The 21,773-nt window shown below is 39.5% G+C and overlaps 4 protein-coding genes across 4 annotated transcripts in view; 1 reads left to right on the top strand and 3 right to left on the bottom strand.

Annotated features, from left to right (window-relative positions):
- Positions 1-363: 363 nt before the first annotated feature.
- On the top strand, positions 364-2,523 carry Tango2 (transport and golgi organization 2). The gene is made up of 7 exons (XM_074092078.1): positions 364-529; positions 701-844; positions 1,179-1,292; positions 1,385-1,505; positions 1,712-1,930; positions 2,060-2,155; positions 2,233-2,523. The coding sequence occupies exons 2-7, from the start codon at positions 706-708 to the stop codon at positions 2,354-2,356; spliced, it is 813 nt and encodes a 270-aa protein (XP_073948179.1). The 5' UTR covers positions 364-529; positions 701-705; the 3' UTR covers positions 2,357-2,523.
- Slimp (Seryl-tRNA synthetase-like insect mitochondrial protein) lies at positions 2,155-4,022 on the bottom strand. The gene has a single exon (XM_074092079.1). The coding sequence runs from the start codon at positions 4,020-4,022 to the stop codon at positions 2,664-2,666; it is 1,359 nt and encodes a 452-aa protein (XP_073948180.1). The 3' UTR covers positions 2,155-2,663.
- LOC141431084 (zinc finger protein 593 homolog) lies at positions 4,005-4,821 on the bottom strand. The gene is made up of 2 exons (XM_074092080.1): positions 4,436-4,821; positions 4,005-4,349 (listed from the first exon to the last, which is right to left on the bottom strand). Exons 1-2 carry the CDS (start codon positions 4,545-4,547, stop codon positions 4,012-4,014), a joined length of 450 nt encoding a protein of 149 aa, XP_073948181.1. The 5' UTR covers positions 4,548-4,821; the 3' UTR covers positions 4,005-4,011.
- Positions 4,822-7,199: 2,378 nt separating this feature from the next.
- Chc (clathrin heavy chain) overlaps positions 7,200-21,773 on the bottom strand; it is a 28,134-nt gene continuing 13,560 nt past the window's right edge. The window contains 21 exon segments of the mRNA XM_074092077.1: positions 7,200-9,336; positions 9,637-9,763; positions 10,155-10,241; positions 10,992-11,158; positions 11,447-11,561; positions 12,092-12,334; positions 12,805-12,954; positions 13,868-14,035; positions 14,920-15,077; positions 15,406-15,646; positions 16,120-16,298; positions 16,301-16,343; positions 16,911-17,065; positions 17,572-17,746; positions 18,205-18,427; positions 18,739-18,873; positions 19,172-19,314; positions 19,500-19,718; positions 20,018-20,296; positions 20,610-20,781; positions 21,251-21,477. Coding sequence (XP_073948178.1) covers positions 9,236-9,336; positions 9,637-9,763; positions 10,155-10,241; positions 10,992-11,158; positions 11,447-11,561; positions 12,092-12,334; positions 12,805-12,954; positions 13,868-14,035; positions 14,920-15,077; positions 15,406-15,646; positions 16,120-16,298; positions 16,301-16,343; positions 16,911-17,065; positions 17,572-17,746; positions 18,205-18,427; positions 18,739-18,873; positions 19,172-19,314; positions 19,500-19,718; positions 20,018-20,296; positions 20,610-20,781; positions 21,251-21,477 — 3,507 coding nt within the window. The 3' untranslated portion in view covers positions 7,200-9,235.

Below are 21,773 nucleotides of genomic sequence, written 5' to 3'. Positions count from 1 at the left end.
TCATGTCAGGCAGGAGAATGCGGGTAGTTTTTATAAATTAAAATGTCTGATTTCTAATACTTAAATATTATGTTTTAACTCTTATTCCTGTTCTTTAACTTCATTTAGATCTTCTTCATCTTCACTTCTTAACTTAAATTAAGAAACTTCTTGTAAAATCAGCAGGGCTACTACGAATCTCGAAACTCGAAGTTCGTGTCGTGCGGTACCTCTGACACTTATACTACTTAATACGAGAGCGAGAAGGACGGTACGATACGAACTTCGAGTTTGGAGTTTCGTAGTAGCCGTGCAGGTACAAATATTACGTAAATAAATTTCTGGAAATGGCCTATTTACTATTTACTGAGCTGGCAACCTAAAACAGCTGATCAATGTTTTGAAGTTCCACAAAATTACGAAATAGTTTGAAAGAAAATCCAATCCTGATAGATTATCGATCGACTGCTTAGCACTGCCGTTAGGATATTTAATTTAAAAGTCATTATTAGTTAATAAACACAACACTTCACTAGAAGCGATCGGCAAGGTAGGCAGTGTGCTTCAATTGAAATATAATTATCTATTTATTCAAATTATCTACTATGTACAACAAACTTTTTTACCTGCAATGTTTGACTGATAAGGTGATAACAATTGTTTATCACTCCTCACGCCACCGGCTAAGAGGACTTTGTATTCGTCTTACGTTTTATTTCAGTAAAAATGTGCATACTATTTATGTATTGCGGAGACAATGACGCCGGCAGCGACTATCGGCTGGTCCTGGCTGAAAACAGAGACGAATATTATGACCGACTGGCTTCCAACATGGCTGTTTGGGAAGATCCCACTGTTATTGCAGGTGATATTTCCTCATTATCCATTAATTAAAAAATAAAACCTTTTTATTATATTCCATTCCATTACCAGCACTGGACTATGAAATTGAATGTAATGTGTACAGAAATAGAAACCTCCCTCATTTCTTAGCCTACTATATATTACAAAAAATAAGTAAACAAACACAATTGACAAGTGTTCCATTGCTACTGGACTAAGGCCGCCCCTTAGATTATTCGAAAGGAACTACTGGACATAACCCCTTCCCTCATGACTGTCACTTTAACATAAATAAAAGATCCCTTGCCATCTTAGATCCTTCTTAGTGTCAAACAATAATATTTGGTACTTTAAAGGCAGAGATTTGGGAGCTTCTGATGGTGATGGGACATGGCTGGCAGTATCTCCCCAAAGAAGAAAGCTAGGAGTGCTCCTCAATTTACCTGGCAACAAAAAGGCAGATGCAAAAAGTAAGTGTGAACTTATATTCTGAACAAATGTAAAGATTGAAGTGAAAAGCAAATAAATTACGTTTACCCTATCCTACCTCATTGATTCACAGGTCGAGGCAGAATAGTAACAGATTATGTACAATGTGAGTCTTCAACAGAGGATTATCTTAAAACAAAACAGAGTCTTCTTAAAGAAGTTAATGAATTTGTTTTGCTCACTGTTGAATTTGGGTATGTCACCCTTTATGTAAATAATTAATTTTCATTCAAACCACCCTACCATAGAGCTTCATTGTCACTTGTCAGCATTTAAATTTGTTTACCTAAAAATAGCTTAAAAATAGTGGTGTGTTATTCGAATTAACACCAACTGGTCCTTGCTTCATTTTAAATTAATACATGAAATCTAAAATTAGTTTTTTTTCATGTTTTTCTAGGAAAGAAACAAAAGTGCAAAGTTACACTAATGCCACAGACAACCTTACCTCCTGGAATGAACCATGTCTAGGGTTCTCAAACAGTCTACCAGAGAAACCTTTGAAGAAAGCAGAGGCTGGAAAAGCCTCCCTGAAGGAGATCTGCAGTAAATATCCTAAAGTTGGCTCGAAAGATAAACTTATTGAAGAACTTATTGGTCTACTAAAATCAAAAGAAGTGTATGTATTTTACTAAGAACAATCTGTTTTTTTTTTTTTCATTATAATTGAGTTTTACTAAGATAATAATGAAAGTATAATTAAAACAAAAATAAGATAGATCATTTCAATAATAACATTTATTTTCAGACATCTACCTGATGAACAATTAGAAAATAGAAGTCCATTGTATCAAGAATTTAGTTCTATATTTGTTACGATACCTCAAGGGAGGTATGGGACAAGGTAATTATATAAATTTAATACATTTATGTAACTTTTATTGGTTAAATAGAAGTAAAACAAAAATGTTTTTTTTCTAGGACACATACAATAATGCTGCTGACTAAAACAGGACATCTAGACCTTATTGAGATTAGCTTGCAAGATCCAGTAGACCTGGCAAACCAAAATTGGAAAAGAACTGAGTACCAAACTGATATTTGACTAGGTGTGAAAAGTCTACTATGACTAACAGGAATTATTATGTAATTAAATATGGAACTTAATTAAAATAATATCAATGGTTGAAAGACTAACTGATCTAAGTGATATTTTTTGAGATATTGAGTTAACCTGTTTGGAATCAGTGATTTTTCTGTATTTAATTTTTTTACAAAACTGCCGCTTATATCATTTATTTAGCCTTTCAATCGTCCATATAATTATTTTCTCAAAAACCTTATCACATTGTGTAAACAAATAACTCCTTCATTTGCAAAATAATAATAACTATTAAACTTTATTTGGTTAATTAAGGGTTGGTAGACCACTTGTCCATACTGAATAATTCAGGCACAGAAAATTCAGCATCTTGTTCCAAAACACAAGCTAGCAACTTGGGAACATTGAGAATAGTTCCTGAAATTATGTGAGGGAACTTGCTCTGTTTATTATCAGAATATGTAAACATGAGTCTCTTGCTTATGAAGTCCCCACTGGCAGAAATCTCAGCAACATTCACATATGCCTTCATAGAGTTTGAATACATCTCTACTACAACTCTCATTGATTCCCAGGTCAATAGTTTGTCAGCTGGTATTATGCTTAATCGGTAATGGTACCCTAATTTGCTGTAAGTTTCTTTTAAAATATCAATGATTTTATCAAAAGCAGCATTAAGTTGTATTTCGTCTTTGGTGACATTGAAGATCTGTACGACAGAAGCTTGGCTGACATGGAACAAACTGTCTTCATCTGTAGGTGACGGTACATACTGACGCCCCATTGAGAAGTAACTTAAAGGCAGTGATTTTGCATGCAGGACATTTTTAGCATGATATGCAAAGAAGGAGCACAATGAAGCTCCCCCAGTTAAATGTAACCTGCTCTCCGGATTTACTTTAGAGTCCTCATTATGGTGTAGAATAAAAGTAGCATCAGGATTTCTATGATCTTCGCCACAGCCTTCCACAATTACACTCTTTACAAAGTCAGGATTTGAAAATTGAGTAAACCCATTGTTTTTAAGTACATCATTGTAGTAAAACTTTGCTCCAAGTTCAAATACTGCAGCATCACCTGTTAGATAGTAATTTTCATTCTTTTTGAAATTGATTAGTTTCTGATCTCTGCCAATTTTTAAGTGATCTTTATTATTTTGTGGTGGGGAGCCTTGGGTATGTATAACTGTACTGTCACCAACTGGGGTTCTAGGATGTACAAAATTGGGTAATTTTAATGATTCCACCATAACAGCTTCTTCTGCAGACCATAAAGGCACCCTTAGTTTTTTAATATTTTCTTTCACTAAATCGCTTTGAATCTTTAATTTCTTAGTAACTTCACTGTTGGGTTCACTTTTTATCAATTTGCTCAATTCTTTGGAAGTTTCGGCTTTCTTTTTATCATAGTCAGACTTTTGCTTTTTTAGTTCTTCATATACTATCCATAAGTTCTCTAATTTGTCCAAGTCAAAATTAGTTTGTCGTTTTTCCAATTGTTCCTGTATCATAGACTTTTGTTTCATAAGTTCAGGTAAATCATTGTGAGGAGTAACAAAAACAAATGTCTCACTTGCTTTTGCTCCATTTATGAATAAAGCAGACCTCCTTACAAATAACTTCTTAGAGCTAAATAATTTCCCAGTGAGTAAGTTGATATTACGTAGCATTTTCGTCAACTTTTTTCTTTTTATGTGGACTGATCTCATCTAAAACTGCGTCGCCATCTTCATCAACAGGCTTCTCAGTATTTTGTGTGGTAATTTTCCTCTTTATAGGCTGTTTGAAGTTACCGTGGCCTGCTGCTCTCTCGGACTCTTCGATACTGTATGGTTCTAGTTCCAAAGCCTTCAACCTGCGCTTATGAACTTTAGTCTTGAAATGTTCCTTCAACGCTTGATCGTCGATAAAATATCGCGCACAGTGAAGACAATAATGTTGCGCTGCACCAGGGAGATCCAAGTCCACGGTTTGGTTCAATAACTTCTCAGCCTTTTCTGAAAATGTAGAGTATAGACTCAAAATATTGTCATGACAGTTAACCTCAAAATATGAAACCATGTGACAGAACTTATAACCTTACCTTCTTTGAGATCGCCATCAATTTCGTCAAGATCTTTTTTGCGATTCCTCACCCTCCAACGCCTTGCTAAGTGCGTATCTCCATGGTGGTATTTTTTACGTTTGTATGTCATAACAAAATGTGAGAAATGAGAAGTTAAAATGAAAATCAACGCTGCGTGTTTGTCAACTTACTGTCATCTGTCAATAACAGGGCTATCGATTGTTTGTTGTCTTTCTAGATGGCGCCACTGTTGTGTGAGGTTTTAAGTGTGGTTTTCAAAGTGTTATTACGGGCGTGAAAACAAAGTTTAGATTAAAATCATATTTTATACACCTTAAAACCGTACCATAAAAATATCGAGCAACCACAGTGTTGCGTAGTCCCGTTTTGTTCGGAAAAAAGGGAGGACAAAAGTTTCCGAAAGACAAAACTATCTCGAAACACAGACATTCATTGCCCCGTAACGCATAATTGCCATAAATAATTTCAGGTAATAATGCAAAATATTCACAAAATTATTCTAATTCTAAATAAACCCGCGTAACACAGATTAGATTATTAATATGTAGCTAGCTACAGCAGTAGCTAAACAAACAACTTCCTTTGCTTATTACAATGTTACTGAGATATGAAATGAGCCTCTGGTTTCTTGCCAGTCCAAGTAGCAATTCCAAAGTAACTGGAGAAATGATATTTGTGATGATTGAAATTAGATTTTCACTTGTTCTATAGTTTGGTATTTAAGGTCGAATGTGGAGAAATGAGGCTGTATGATGCAGTGCTGTTACTAAGGTGCCTTGCTGTAAAACGTAGTGGTTATAATCTCTTTGCTTTGCTATTGCAAAAAAAAAAGCAATACGTCAACGTCATTACCAATCACAGGTATAGTAATTTGTTGACATGTAAAATTATTTTGTATTCTACTATTATTATGAATTTACTTTAAGTTACTTATCATTCGTGAAAATTATTTAAAAGAAATATAAGTAAATCACACATTGTTAAAAATAGTATGACATTACCAGGACCCAGCAACAAACGTAACAATATCAACTCAGATGAACATACAGGTGATTTGGTTCCTACAGAGTTTATATCAGTTCAAATCGGTTCATCAGATTCCGAAGACAATTCCTCAAAAATAAATGGAAGAAGCGCAGAAACATTACAAATTAAAAAGAGAAGAAAAAGAAGAGAACGATGCTTCAAACCAGGAGATGAAGACTTCCCTAGATTTATGAAAGAAAGATGCAAATGTGGTCTAAGAGACAAAGGACAGATGAAATGCGGTACCATTACGGAAGATGAAAGACAATCCTTGTATAACAACTTTCAAAAACTAACCTGGGATGAAAGGAAAACCTATGTCAATCTTCAAGTGAAAAGTATAGCGCCAAAACGTGTTAGAGGACGCACTAACGGCAAAAGAGGAAAGCGAAGTCGAACTTTGTTCTACTATCTTAAGATAAATGAGGAGAATGTACGGGTTTGCAAGACAATGTTTTCGAATACACTAGGTGTTGGGTTCTGGAGTGTTCTCAACTGGAAGCAAGCTATGAACCATTCATCATTATGATAGGCAGAAAAAACAGTTTCCCAACTAAATCTACCTCACTAGAAATGGCAGGTTGCCATTTAGTACTTATGCATCTGTTGGTAATCATCTGGTAGGCTGATAATCCTGCAACCTTGTTAGTCTCACAGAGACAAGACAAAGAAGTGTGTGAGGCATTATATTGAACACATTTAATTTGTTATAAAACATGCCTTTTATTTTATTTTTATTTCTATTGTAACACATTTGCAGCCACACTTTAAAAGCTATGCTCATAACTGGTAGTAGCGTTTTTCCCCCTAGTAATGAACACCACCTATAAACAGAGAACCCGATTTGGTTATTGGTGCAGGTGTTAATTGAATAAGACTGATTGTAGTTTTTCTTTAGTAAGGACATGTACTAAATCGCCTACAGTACATAATATGACATCATCATCATGTCAGCCGAAAGACGTCCACTGCTGGACATAGGCCTCCCCCAAGGCTCTCCACTCAGACTGGTCTATGTAATATGACAAAGTAACAAATAAACATAATACAACCTATTTGTTGACTGTACAAGCATTGTCAACTAAACAAAGTATCTGTCTACCAAATTACAAGTTAATCTGATGTAAGTATCAAATTCATGAATGTCCTAGCTTGCTGAGAGCCCACATAAAATTTTAAACTGAAACTGACTAATCAAGTTGAAATTTAGTACACACCTAAATGTAACAACCATAATTAAACTTTACCAAAAAACCTTCCTCTTGAATTATCTATTGATAAAAATCGCATTTAGCTGATTTCAGGCCCCACTTATTTAGCTATTTACAACAAAATGAGTCAAAGTTTAATATTGTTTTTGTATTTGATTTTGTATCTTATTGTAAATGTAGGAAGATTGTATACTTGTGCATATTTATGTGGTCAATACTATACCTGGAAAAGGGTTAAAATTTATTGCATAGTTTCAACGATCTAAGAATACATACATACGGACAAACAGCAGGAAGCAACTTTGTTTATGTAGATAGAGAAAAGTTGAAATTTGCTTTAACGCATTCACTGCCACCAATTAACATATGCGTTTTAGGAACTTCGCCCAGTGCCGCTGTCATACATGTTAAACGCACACATATGTCGGTGGCGCCAGTGGAAGTCAGATGGCAGTGAATGTGTTGACATTATTTTAATCTTTCTTTTTCCAGGGACTACAACAGGAGTGAAATATAAACACAAGTTGGTTTATTCATACAATATAATCTTACTATAATAAAATTCAGGAAAACATTATCATACATGAATAAATACAATATTAATAATAGAACAATGAACTTTCTTTCCACATGTATGTTAAAGATTTAGCATTACGAAAGAAAGAAAATGTACCATAACAATTGCTATTATTATTATCATAATGTGATAGGAATGATTTGAATGAACCATTTTAACATCAATGATTTATTTGCAACTCCCTTGTTACAATAAGTAACAATTTAATGAGTCAATGCAAACTATGTAATCTAATAATATAAGGCATTACTGGGGTCGTTCCGCATTGAAGTAGGTGAAAATAATCTCTAAACAATAGTGTGTGTGTATAAAACTGTAACATATAAAATAGCTATTCCCCCAGAGTGCCTTATGGTTACATTTGACTTATATTATCTAGCGAAGGCATCAATCAAAGTGCGATACGAACGCAACTTAAGCATGTTCTAAACCTCGCACACTGTTTAAAACATACCATACTCAAAAATAACATTGTACCACTAATTCCGCCTAGACTAAACCTAAACGTATCTAGAAATATTCAAACCATTACGATAAACGTAACCTCTCGTATTTTATGTTCAACTGGTTCTGATCAAGTCTACAATATGTGAAGCATTATATACATACAACAAACGCTGTCAAATCTCGAAATATGATATCTTTTGTACATTAATATTGAAGATAAATTTCGTGCATGCATTAATTCGTTGGAACTTGATTATAATGTGATTATTAAAGTTATTATTGCACTAATTTATATGATTGTTGTTCGTTCGAGTCAAGTTTCCCTTCTATATCTGTAATAAACATTTTCAACTATAAACTCATGTCTTTTCTGATGTATAAAAATAAATGAAAGTAACACACAAGTTGATAATATTGATAATGATAACATTGACAAATAATATTCTTTAAAGTATTAATTTCAATAATTTATTAATTATAATTTCGGACGACATTCGCTACAGTCGCGGTGAGCGGCCACCGTCCCATCACAATGGACTGCTAGTGACAGATCTAAGCTTCGATGGTGGGTTAACAGGTGTATGTATAAGCTGCACGAGTTGTATCAAGGTCCTCGCGTCATGGAAAGCTACACGGTTTTATATTAGTTTTATAATATGAAGGCGCGCATTAATGGTCGTCAGTCTACTAACTAGTACGTGCGCCTCAACGCGCTACCCAAAGTAACGAGTGACGCTAAACACACGCGCTATCAACCACTGCGGCCGCCACCGCCCGATCTATTAAACTCTCATTCCAAGTTAAAAATAAAGCACTTTGTAGTCATAGCTACTTTACCATCAAATATATTATAGTTTTGTACAGGCCAACGATTTATATAGTTCTAATTGTCAGCCCAACCGCTAAACTATTCGTAAATTTTAAACGTATCTCTATGCACTTACGGCTTGAATAACTTTTTACAAAATGAGAATACTAAGTAGAATACTAATAATCGTAACTTAGGCCTCGGCAGGGGGTGTGAAGGGGGATCCTAATTATTTTTCACTTATGATACATAGCCAAAAGTCGACGGAGTGTTACGACTCGGTCGCAAGTGCATAGAGAGTATCCATTGCATTTACATCGAACGAGACCTGTGCGTCAGCCACAGCGATGTCCGAACAGGTACGACTGATTGTTCAAAGAGGCACAAAATGACGATTGATTTAAAAATACTATAACACTATTAGCAACGTACATACAATCGTCACTTTACGTCCCAAAATGGATTGGACGCGTTACGCAAAACTAGACAATTTAACATCCACTGACAACACCATCGCATTTCGTCGTTTCTTTCACACTGATCCATGTAGCTAGAATAAACGCACAAAGCGACAACCAATCGCGAGTGCACAACAGTTGCAAATAGTCTTAGTCTTTGCGTAATCCAAGGTAAGTAAAACAAGGATTTCCTATTCGTGACACGGTGCGCGCGCGGGCTATGTGAGCTCAGAAGTGAGCGTAGGTCCCCCATTGGGGGGTGGCGGAGCCCTACATGCCGTAGCCGTGGTAGGGCGCCGGCGACGGCGCCTGCGCCGCGTACGCGTAGGGCGACGCCTGCGCTGGCACGCCGGGGTACGCCATCGAAGGACCTGAGGATATAAAACCCTAGGTAGTAGGACACTTCATTTTGAAACTTTCTGACCTCACAGAAGCTATGTGGTCCGTAGGATAAATATGTTCACACAGGGAAAAAACACAAAAAACAACCATATTTTTTTTAAACCCATACCTTTGTTTTACTTGTATACTTTAATCGAAGTATAGGAAAAATACATGTATTTTTACTAAACAACGCTTTTTAAAAATTCAAAACTAGGTAGTTCATGTGAAACCACATCTTTTTTTATATTTATATAACAGGCCTTAGGAGGATAAAGTGGATGCGTTACCGGCGGTGAGCATGAGTTGCGGCTCCATCATCATGGCGGGCTTGGCTTCGTTCTCGTCACTCTCGGTGCTGCGCTTCGCGTCCGCCTCCTCCAACTTCTCCACCTTCGTTGTTAGTTCGCGGACAGTCTGGAATACAGTACAATTGGTTTAATAAAGTATGCGGTGGGCAGGCCGTGGCTCTGGATGAGACTGGCACAGGACCAGGCAAAGTGGCATGACAATGAAGAGGCGTTTACTTAGCAGTGGATGGATGTGGGGTGATATGATTAATTGATAAACAATAGTTAAAAATTATCGGTTCGAGATTCGAGTCCAGCTATTTTGATACCTCATAACTGATTTATTGCTGTGGTAGAGTAGTAGTTTGACCTATAGCCTCATATAGAGTATCACAGGTTCACTTAAACCCGAGCTCTATATCTGCTTGCTTTTGTTTCTGTATTTATAAACGCGATATTTTGATTATTTTTGAATGTATCTCTAACCCCTGTAAAATTAACACAATTAAAACACTGACCTGGATGAGGAAAGGCATCGCGAAGTCCATAATGTTATGCCTCCACGCGAGCTCGATCACAACGTCAGGTTTCAGTAGGTCGTAACACTGCAATAAACAAGATAACTGTAAAATTTTCTGGAGTTGAATGCCAGTTTTTAATGCTCGAAAAACAAAACAGCGCGAACCATTCAACACATACCTTTTGCACAGAATTATCATCACCAGGCATGAGATTAAACACTTAATTGCGTTCATGTCTTTCACTCTACGAGCTTTTGTTTCAGTACAAAAATGTGTCTTGGTAATATAGATTTAATGGGCACTAAGTTTGATTAAGATAAGTATGTATCGCGACCAAGGTTCCCTCGGTGGTGTCTCGAAATAACTTTGTCATGGGGGCCTGCAAATAAGAGTCTATCTCTTTCTAAAAGGTTTGCAACAGACCAGTAAACCCACGGAATTGTGAGTAGGTATATCGTGGGGAAGATATCTTACCATGAGGCTAAGGTGGCCCGGCCCGCATGCTTGATTATCTACTTTGCTGTAACTATTTATAAGCTTTTATTAACTTGCATAATTCGTACGTAAAGTTGTGGTTTCAAAAGTCGCCAATCATATTTCGAACCGATTGAGGTGGAATTGGCCATACTTATGCAAATTTGGTGACAATAAAATAGTCTGGTAGTGAAATTCTACGGAGTGCTTTTACAGTTAATGGCGTCGACTTAAAACTTGGTATGGAGTTTGGATGATACCTTGGTATGGTGCATGTACAGTTAACAAAAAGTATAATCAGGAAAAGAGCTTGTATCAAAATTATTTTTAAACAGATCTGTGAAGGTGTCCTAAATGTACCTGGTACAGGCAGGCGGAGAAGCACTCATAGTTGTCGCGCTGCAGGAACCAGTCGAGGAGTTCTTCGGCAACGTCGGGCTGGCGCGACTCGGACGCGTATTCCATAGCGTCCGCGTATAGAGCGTCCTTCTTGCAGAGCTCCACCGATTGCTTCCATCTGTTGTTACCTGGAATTAAAGATTAACAATTGTATCAAGCTCATAATAGGGTTTTTAATAACTATGGTAGCCTAGTATTTTAATTTTAACCTATGGTCTCTCAAATACGAAGGTAGTGAGTTTCAATTAGTGTGCGAGTCAACTGCATTAATTAATATCTGCCAGAGCGGAGCGTGCAAAAATATCTTACATCCTACCCCTAGAAATAGAGTCATATCAGATATTTATGCACTCTTTGTTGCGTCAGATATTAAAGCAGGTAGGACTGTACAGCAGACTGAGCCCGGCCGCACTAACCTTTGTAAAGGTACGCAGCGATTCTCCGGAACTCGGTGAGCTCATGTTTCTCCAACTGCTGCGCGAGCGCGATCGTGTCGAAGTTGTCGAATGCGTCTATCGATGTCCGTAGTCCCTGTGAAATGAATCACGAGTTTAGTATGTTACTGATAGATCAATATTTTTGTATGTTTTCATTACTTATAATATTTTTATTAGCATGATTGCTAAATGATATGATATCTAAGATATTTCATTACAACGTTTTTCAATTGCAATTGCCGGGATTTGAACCCGTATCTCCTGCCTCACCGTCCTAAAGATGTTGTGCTAGTGCTCCCGGTCAACCCCTCCGGAAAACCCGATCAACCAAATAATGATTGATTGATTTGCCATAATTGCATACGCCATATATCGAACGAAACCCCTGAACTCCTATATTGGAAGAATTTCTCGGAACATATTCACCGTCGATTTTATTCCCCAGCACCCACACAAACAAGTTTAGTGTTTCGGCATAAAATGTTCCAACATGAAATGCAACCCTCTCACTATATATTTCACGATGACACCTTGGGCACATGTTAGGAATGCCAACAAGACATTTGCAGCGAAAAGGTTCCACCCTGTTGTACTAAGGTTATTCAACTACAAACATCAACTGACCTGATAATCCTCCTCATCAATCAGCAGCGAGTTAAGCGCCTCATTCACCGCCTTGTTGTTTAAGCTCTGAACGGAGCGGAGGTATGCTTTAACCAGCTGTAGGTGGCCGGCCTTGGTGAAGAAATTGACGGCCCGAGTGTGGTCCATCCGCGGAGCTAGCACGAGTAGCAGGTCGTTGAGCAGGAGAGGTTTGTAGTCCAAGTAGAATTGGATCGCTTTGTAGTATAGTTCCATGTTGGCGACCTGAAAAATTTAGGTGTCGGGGTTAGGTATGGCAGCGCTGTGGGTTGTGTATTTGCGTACATTACGGTGAAGGAAAACAGCGTGCATAAACCTACACACACCTGCGAAGCAATTCAATGGTGCATGTTAAGTTGCCAATCTGCACTAGGCCCGCGTGGGGTCAGTGGGTGTGCGCGAGTGTTTCTTACTCCTTAACGCTAAAATGGCGAATGAAATTTGGTATCGTAGATAGCTAGACCCCTGGATTATCACATAGGATACTTTTTACTCTGGTTTTTACACGGGATTCACGTAAAATCTCGAAATCTCAACGGAACGGAAAAGTCTAGTAACGCGAAAATTTTCACAGCTTTTCTTTCTTCATACGACGAAAATGAAAATCACGACGTAAGTTGCGAGAATTCCTAAAGGTCTGTGTGAGCGAAACTGCGGGTAAGTAAATTATATTAGAGATTAGATGGTAGTCTGACCTTGGTGATGATGTCCTTGAAGTGTCCCTCGCGCCACGCCTCCGTGGGGTGCTGCATCATGGTGAGCGCCGCGTTATCGTACTCCTCATACTTGTCGTACAGGAACACCAGCTCGGACCACAGGTGCGCCATCTCTGCGGCGCGGAGCACCTGCAAACATACATAGTCAAGTGAAGTTGAAAGGAAATCAATCATAGGCTGCGTTGATGCGTTCCACTAAACGTTCGCAACGCCTTCTATCACGACCGCTAAAACTGCCGTCACACTAATCAAAAAGAGCGCGGGCGGTGTAGGCGAATGTTATAAGTAGAACGCACATCTCGAGCGCTGTATGCTCGTAATACGTCGGCTTGGTGAAAACATGCTATGAGAGTTGTGAGTATATTCCGCATAGATTAGAGTAAAATTTAATTCAACATGGATTCCTGTGAATACGGTATTTGACAACTCCTGATTTTGCCATATCTTAATATTATTATGAAAATATAGATATACAGATAGTGTTTAGCGAAGAGAAAATTTAAATCGGTTGTAAATTGGATTTAAAGTGATTTTTTGAAAAATCTATATACCCGTCTCTTTCTGAAACGCTTTTCTCTATGCAGCAAGTATGGCGGTACTGGCGTATGGCGTATGGCGTGACGTCACATGCCAGTATGTCTTTCTCTGTCTAATCTTGAATTTCAAACCTTTATAACTTTGTTATTTGTAAAGGTAGCTTAAAAATTATTTTTCTATTCGATAACAGGCATTGCGTAGTTTTAATTTATAAAACATATACAAAATAGTCAAATATCGTATTTATGGTTGCGTTTATGATAAAACGAATGAGAGATTGATTCAGAAAGTACATCTCGCTCATCTGCCATCTGTCATGGTGGAAGCCCACTCTGACCCACCAATATTGTGGGCGAAGTGGGCGCGACGCGGTCGCTCGCGGTGACCACGGGCCTTAGGAAAGTTGAGCTGGTGCGCGCGGCGCCCCGAGCAGTCCCATCCCGGTCACCTCCCCTAAAGCCGGCACTGCCATCCTATTTCATAAACAAACGTAGGTGGAACTAACCTTGGGTATGTTGACGCGCGACCAGAACAGCTCCAGGTGTTCGCGCATCTTGGCCGGCTTGTACTTGGAGTAGAGGATGGCCAGCTCCGTGAACATGCCCATGTGGGCGCGCTCCAGCCCGAGCGCTGCTTCCAGCAGGCTGATCAGCTCGTCGAAGTGGCCCAGGTCCTGGGAAACACACGACTGTATTCAACAGGTGCTACTTAATGACTTTATAAGTAAAGTAATAGATTGCCGGGCGGGAAGAAATCACTCTTAAGCGATAAGGCCGCGTATTGCTTACTTTGTAATTTTCTCTGTGTAGTCACCAACACCAATATCTGTCACAACAAGCGTTAATAAATATCTGATACAACTCTATTTTTAGGGCCGGAAGGACGTGTCAGATATATTGGCACGCTCCGCTGTGGCAGATATTAATGCTGGTGACTTTACCTGTATTCTGTATCATTTACGTTGTGCGGTGTACAATAAAGAGTTATTGTATTGTATTCTAAAGATAAGAAATAAGTTAATGAAACTATTAAGTTAGTTTTATTTCAATATTTTTTTCTTTTTATTAAAATTATAATAATAATAAAACTCTTTATTGTACAAAAAGGAAATACATAAAACAAAAAGTATAAAGGCAGACTTGTTTCTGAAGGGACCGTTGCTAGACAACCTTTGAGTGGTAGAGAGGAGCCATCAATTAGGGATCGTCAAATACAGTGGTCAGTGATTAAATTCTCAGAAATAAACATAAAAAATTTAAAAATGATTTAGCCATATTTTTAAACATGATAATATGTTTTATTGCCCCAAACGATAGCTTAACAAGACTCGTTCCGTTGAGCAAAAATATACTTTAATATAACAATTTTATTTTTTCAATCAGACTATCCCAATGGCATTTTTACTGTTGGCCATGTAAAGCCTTAGGCTGCGTAGGCTAACCAACCGCGCGATTTGAGCGCGCCGTCTCTTTCTCAAGCGATGCTATGAAGAGGGACAAGGGAAAACCGCCTGGCTAATCGCATATTGCGTACGTAGCTTTAATAACTGCACCGTACCTGGTAATAGTTGATGAGGTCTTCCAGTTCGTCGGCGTGCACCACGATATGCAGCCCGCACATCTGCGCGAGACGGAACTCGCCGGCGTCCACGCACGCGAAGCAAACTTCTTTCCACGTGCGAGTCGAGTTGGCCTTGCGAGCGCTGTCCACCGCACCTGTTGCGACACAATGCTCTTTTGACATTGCTGTTTTGACATTGGTGAATTGTGTTGTCACGTACCAAAGCTATCAATCGTAACATTGTAAGTATGTAGATCTCTCGCGTCTCCGAAAAACTCGGATTTTTTCACCCTTGTTATGCTTTGGACTATAGCCTCGCTGGCATGCAACCGGTATGTGTACGATGGGTTAAGTCTCTATATATCGAAATGGAAGGAACCATCGACATAATAGTCGTATGCTTTAGTGCATAGATAGCTTCAAGCAATGTCCATACTAGCCATAATTCTCTACGCGCCACCCATCCAGCAAGAATCCACTCACCCTGAAACTCTTTGAGGTACACCAAAGTGATGGCGAGCCGGGCGAAGTTGCTGACATTGTTGTACAACAGTTTAGCCGCATTATACATCTTGTCTTCGAAGCAGCGGTCGCCGATCTTCTGTATGTCGGCGTGGTTGGGTCCGGAGATGAACTCCTCCAGGTCCGCGAGGCGGCCGGTGCGCGCGTACGCGTAAATCAACTCGGACTCGATATATGACTCGCGCGCCTTCTTACGGGCCATCTGGAACACAAGCGGTTTCTTTAGTCTTTGAACTGAACTTTAGTGTAGGAATACCATTAAAATCGCGTCAGCAGAATTATTCAAAGTCAAAATATCTTTATTCGATTTAGGCTAAAACAAGCACTTACGAATGTCAATAAAAATCTACCACCGGTTAGAAAAATCCTCTGCTGCGAAGAATCCGGCAAGAAACTCAAGGTGTTTATTACATTTGTGATTGCTTGGTATTTCGTTGTATGGTTTAATTTTTTGAAATTTACAGCGCTTTGGTGGCACTGTAATGCTATAAATTTTCATTGGCAAATATAATTATGATGTCGCGGCGCTCAATCCATCAAGTTGTGTGAGAAAAAACATAAGACAAGCGCCTTCTCCGGCATGTAGTAGTAACATGTCCTTATAGCAAAGTTTTCGTTACAAATGAGAAAGTAACAGTAGTGTAAACTTAATCACCACTTAATTTTTTTTCTTACCTGCAAATATCTAACAAGATCGTCCCAACTCTGCTCCTGCGTGGCGGTCGCGACGACATCCATGTAAGCCGAGGGGTCATCGGCCTTTATGTACGAGTCGATGGCTTCCTTCACCAAACCCTGTTGGAGCTGGGCCTTGGCCAGCTGCGACCACACGCCGGGCTCGTTGCAGCGTTCGCGAACTCGTTCGCTCGCTCTAGGTCTTTCACTTGTTCTATTAACACCTGTCGAAAAGAGTACATATTATTATTATTATATAGGTGATGGAACTTTCTCTTATATAACTATGTTACTTTAAATAACACATACTTCGCTTATAGCTTATCCTATAGTTTATAAATATTTGTAGAGCTATTTGTAGGTTAGAAGTGGCTAATATGTTCAAAATCCATTTATTTACATTACACATCCATCTTTGGGTCACCGTCTTATAAATTTGTACAAATTTTCAACCGAATTGGAGTAGTGTTTTGGAGCAAATTGGCCAAACACGATACGTATAACGTAATAGACGGACAGATACGCAGGTAATCCTATAAGGGAACCGGATACCTATACGGAATCTTAAAAAGTGACTAGAAAGTGAGTGTTTAGTTAGATACATTTTATGACACGGTGACAATAAGAGGTAAGCCATAAATATTCAGACGGTGCGAGAAGTGCGCGACTTGTAGTACAATGTTTCTATCGACCGATTGCACCACCTTCGCAATGAACTGAAAAACCGCAAGATATATCTTGCAATTTAAATGAGGCTTGAGTTTTAACTATTTTTTTTTAAATAAATTTACCTGAATGGCGGAAGTGTTAACGTCAAACTTCTTGAAGATGGCGAAGGCTTCCTCGTACAGTTCGTTGTTGATCGCGATGTTGGCGATATCCGGCGCGTCGTAGTTGTCCAGTCGGTTGATGTATTCCATTACGCGAGTGCGGTCCGCCTTTATTGCTGTTAGTAAGATTTAGTTTAGTTCGGATGGAGTGGAAATACATATTTACTTACTAGTACCATACTAGTGGATGTCCTTATTTCCGTCTGTCGGTGACTTTAGTTCTTCGACGAAAATTTGTTTTTAGTTGCTTCGAAATAAATACGTTGGCTTATAAGTGGTGTTTCTCTATTACCATAATAAATCCATCCATACTTAATATTATAAATGCGAAAGTGTGTGTGTTTGTCCGTCTTTCACGCCGTAACAGAGCGACGGGTCGACGTGATTTTTGGCATAGAGATAGTTCATGGGCCCGAGAGTGACATAGAGTACTTTTTATCCCGGAAAAATGCACAGTTCCCGAGGGAACAGCGCGCGATAACCGAATTCCACACGGGCGAAGCCGCGGGCAAAAGCTATAAATAAATAAAGTATTCAGTCTGTCAAACGGTATAGGATGAGATCAGTCTGCCAGCTACACAATACGACCTCTGGATTAAAAGAGTATTAAAAATAGTTTTACCTGTCAGGATGAGCAGATTCTGCAGATTCCTGTGGTCACTGAAAACAGAGTTGTCGAGCACAATCTTCTCGAGCAGCTCGATGAGTTCATTGGGCAGGTCAGCGGTCATGAAAGCTTTCACAGTGACAGAGATGTCTTCCGGATCTTGGGTCTCCGATAACGCCGTTTGGACAACCTGGAAACAAAAATATATCTTGAGTTTGTATGTAACCCAAACCTAGTTTTATGATTCATTAGCTCTTCGCAAATACATGAAGATATATAGATAGAAGCTTTATTAACAACTGAACAGCACACACACATAACTCAACAAGCTGCAACAAAGAGTGCTCCGATGACAGCTAACTAAGAGTACTATTTAGACGTTTCAACGTCACGAATCGACGAGTAGTCTATTCGTGATCGCGGCCACAGCAATGTGGTTGAAACGTCGAGGTTTATTATTACTTGTTGTAAATGTGATAAGTCCCAGTCGTAACTACTACTTATGACTATGAGTGAAAATCATGAAAGTTTAAAACATTGTATTTGAGTATGTATCCATTGTGGCCACGACACAAGCTTTGCTTACTTTGGGACTAGGTCAATTAGTGTCAAGTGTCCCGTGTTAATATTTATTTGTATTTAACCGACCTGGTCGATGAGCTGCCGCTTGTAAGGGTTGGTCTCGGCCAGCACCTCCAGCCAGAGGTCCTGGTCGCGGCGGCGCACCAGGTAGCGCGCCTGCGTCTTGAACAGCGAGTTGTCGTTGCAGACGGCGATCAGCTCGCGGTCGCACTGCCCGCGCTCGTACGCCACGCACGCGAGGTGCGGGTCGCGCTTCTCGCAGTAGCGACCGACGACGCGCGAGTCGTACCTGACGGAACATTGTTCAACGTTAGCTTTTTGTTCGCATAATATCCCGGTAGCGTGGGTTAACAAGGTGGAATATTTCTACCGCGAAGAAAACTAATTATATGGGTCGTATTCTAATTCCATATTCTTAACTGAGTTGGATTACTAGATTTCCAGGAGGAATGTATTTGACGCGGCGGCGAAAAGGTTAATCAGTTACCTAACTTGATTGTTTGGGTGGAACAAAGGGTTTCCAGAACAACTAGTTATCACACCCGGTTACGAATAAGGAAGGACAATTCCCACTCAGATAACTAGCCAAAGTGTAGTCACCATTGGTTCTCCTTGAGGAAGCGTTCCGGGTTGTTGTTGGAGTCGATGTATATCTTGGCGAGCGCGTTGTGCGTGGCCGGCTCGTTGCATCCCTCGTGCACGCGCGTCTCCAGCCACGGCAGCAGCAGCTTCAGTCTGATAAAACCAACAACTATTTATAGTAGCTATCATACAGAACACATCATTAACCTATTATAGTGTCTAGGAAAGCAATTGAAATCACATTACTAAAACGTGTTGGATTGTTTTATTAATACTTTATATCACTGACATATTCGTTTAATTTTGTTTGCTGTTTCATTTACAATTCACCGGCTGGAACTTCAATTGCTGGTTTCATATTATTAAATGACTCGCAAGCTTCTCTAATAGTCAATAAGTAAGTGCCTGCTTACAGGCCTAGGCAATAACGAGCTATTAATGATTTTCTAACCTGTTCCTCTTTTCTACTTCAGCGACCAGCTCGTCGGTGGAGAACTGTCCTCGTACTACAAGAATCAAGTTCTTGATGATGTCTTCTGTGCAGTCCACATCCAGTAGACCTCCCACTACCACAGGTAGACGAGACGGGTTCACCTAAAAATGGCGAAACTTGGGATTTGTTGGGGTAGGTATACAAGTCTAGATTTATATTATAACATATTATTATCCTCAAAAACAAACAAAAAAAGCAAAAGGAATGGCGATTTAGTTTCAAGTATTTAAAAAAAAAAAGTTTGAAGTGCAGTGTTTTGGGCAACAGCTATCTTTAAAAAACGTACCTTCTGCACGTAAATCTCGATGTACTTTTGCAAGCTATTCCTATAAAGGTACAGGACCAGGTCGTGGACGAAGTCGAAGCGGTCGCAGACGATGATCAGAGGCAGCTGGTCAGGCAGCTTGGCTTCCTTGAGGAAGTTCTTAACACGTTCCGCATTGTAGCAGTTTGATTCGCGGCAGATGCGTTCCACTTCCTTGATTTGACCGGTCTTGCAGGCCGCCTGAAAAGTAACAAAATGGTTGTTGAAATGTGACTACACAAACAATATTATGTAGTTTTAAAGTAAAAATTTAACCTGTGTGAATCTTGAGAACCACAATTGTATTGATCAGTTCTGAAAGGGTTAGTAATGAAGTCATCACTTTGCCACGGTAGTAAAAACATGTCAGTCATATCACTTGCATAGTTAGTTTTTGTCAGTCTATATATAACACACAAGCAAATACACACAAACTTTTGACAAAACCATTAAGTAAGTGAAAAGTGTAATTTTTTAAACAAATTGAAATAACAACCCACCTGAATATACTTAAAGTGCACTTCAGAATCTTGGCTGAAGTTGACAATGGAGCCCAGGAAATAGAACAATCCTTCGTAAGTTTTGAAGCTCTCGAACAGTTCTATAAGCGCCTTAGTGGTCAGCTGTTCGTGGTACTTGGTTGCTATTTGCACGCAAATCTGCAGGTTCTGACGGATGTTAGCTTGGAGCATGGCTTTGAGGCACTCCAGGGAATCTTCTACGGAGAGGCTGCCGAAGTAGGTGACTAGCCACTCGGCTGACAGAAGGTGTGTGTGGACCTGAAAGTGACATGATATGAATAAGTAATATACATTTTTTGGTATGTGATATACTTGTATATTGATTTATATAAAATAGTCATGGTTTTATTTTATGGAACCAGACTTCCGCAAATTAAAGCACCATTTAGACAATACGAGAACTTTCATGCAAGTTTCACTAGATTGTGGTATCTGTTTGATCAACTGAACTCATTGGCCCCCAGTAGTCGTTGCCGACGATACGAATGCCGCAACGATTTGATTAATTACCTCCTAATGGGTTTTTTACAATAAACTCAGTCCGTACACATCAAGATTAATTCCCACTCACCACAGCCCTCTTGATGTCATACAAGTCGGTGTAATGTTCGAGTGCCCTCTGCAACAAGCCGGCCTTCTCGCAAAGCTGCGCGACGTGCGCGCGGTCGTAGTGCGTGAACATCGCGTTGCCGAGAATAGCGTCGGCCACTTGCGGCGCGGACATTAGGTTCATCTCTAACAGTCTGGAAGAGTATCATGATAGAAGTTTTATAATCAGTATTGAATGATCACCAAACTTTTAGATCGAGTTGCGCCATGTCAAATCAGAGGTCAAATCTCCGTAAAATTAATTTCGGCTTGCAGAATTGCATGATGGCTGGTTTGACATTCGTTGTAGTCGTAGCAAAAAAAAGATGGCTTCCACATTGGAACTTCATATATCACGGGATTAAAAGTTGCATAATTATGTTAATCAAGGATCAACCACAGTTCTAATGGCTAGTATCTCAGCGAAGGGCACTACTACCGCTACGCCAGATTATTCCATAGATGATTGAAACCGTAAGAGTAAAGGAATAGGTGCGAGGGAGGGTAAATTACACAAAGGTCGTTGGTTGAGTTTATGACCACTTTCTTGGGGTAAGTATTGTGGTTTCCCCTTCCTCTCCACACCGCGGTGGAATATTTCAAGAGTATTCAGAAGTGCATTACCTGGTCTGCAGCGGCCCCTCCTCGGGACGGTTGTTCTTGAGTGCATCCAACAGGAACGCAGTGCACTGCTGCACCATGTTCTGTTCCATGAACACGTCCACGATCTGATTGATGTCGGCGAGGGGGGGCTCCTCGGCCACCAGCATGCCCGCGAAGCCGGCGCCTTGCTCCGGGTTGGTTCGCATCACGGAACGCAGGAGGAATATGTAGTCTGGGGTGTAGCCGACCTAGTGGAAGGAGAATTTAGTTACTGGGGTATTACCATACCTTATTTTGTACAATGCAAATATATGAAATGTCTTTTTTTGGGTGAAATTCGGTGCACAGGTGATATTGTTTCTCGGAACAATGCATATTTCATCGATACACGAATTATTAGCAGATGTATTTGCGAGTAACAGTGGTTTTTAATATATAAACCATAATAGTAAATAGTAAGTTGTTACTTCGGGTACGCGAATAATAAGACACCCCTCAGCAACGAATTTCTATCTGGCGTTGCAAAAGTTCACATAGATGCATA

This window comes from Choristoneura fumiferana, chromosome 9, assembly GCF_025370935.1.
Source record: "Choristoneura fumiferana chromosome 9, NRCan_CFum_1, whole genome shotgun sequence".
NCBI classification, from domain to species: domain Eukaryota; kingdom Metazoa; phylum Arthropoda; class Insecta; order Lepidoptera; family Tortricidae; genus Choristoneura; species Choristoneura fumiferana.
The sequence above is the reverse complement of the archived record's forward strand: the minus strand, read 5'-3'. Positions and strand labels throughout refer to the sequence as shown.

What these genes read in the sequence shown, in the direction of transcription:
- Tango2 (XM_074092078.1), top strand. Translation starts at nt 706, where the DNA reads ATGTGCATACTATTTATGTATTGCGGAGACAATGACGCCGGCAGCGAC. An exon ending in CTACTAAAATCAAAAGAAGT is followed by an intron (nt 1,931 to 2,059) that starts GTATGTATTTTA and finishes ATTTATTTTCAG; the next exon opens with ACATCTACCTGATGAACAAT. An exon ending in CAAGGGAGGTATGGGACAAG is followed by an intron (nt 2,156 to 2,232) that starts GTAATTATATAA and finishes TTTTTTTTCTAG; the next exon opens with GACACATACAATAATGCTGC.
- Slimp (XM_074092079.1), bottom strand. Translation starts at nt 4,022, where the DNA reads ATGCTACGTAATATCAACTTACTCACTGGGAAATTATTTAGCTCTAAG.
- LOC141431084 (XM_074092080.1), bottom strand. Translation starts at nt 4,547, where the DNA reads ATGACATACAAACGTAAAAAATACCACCATGGAGATACGCACTTAGCA. An exon ending in TGATGGCGATCTCAAAGAAG is followed by an intron (nt 4,350 to 4,435) that starts GTAAGGTTATAA and finishes CTACATTTTCAG; the next exon opens with AAAAGGCTGAGAAGTTATTG.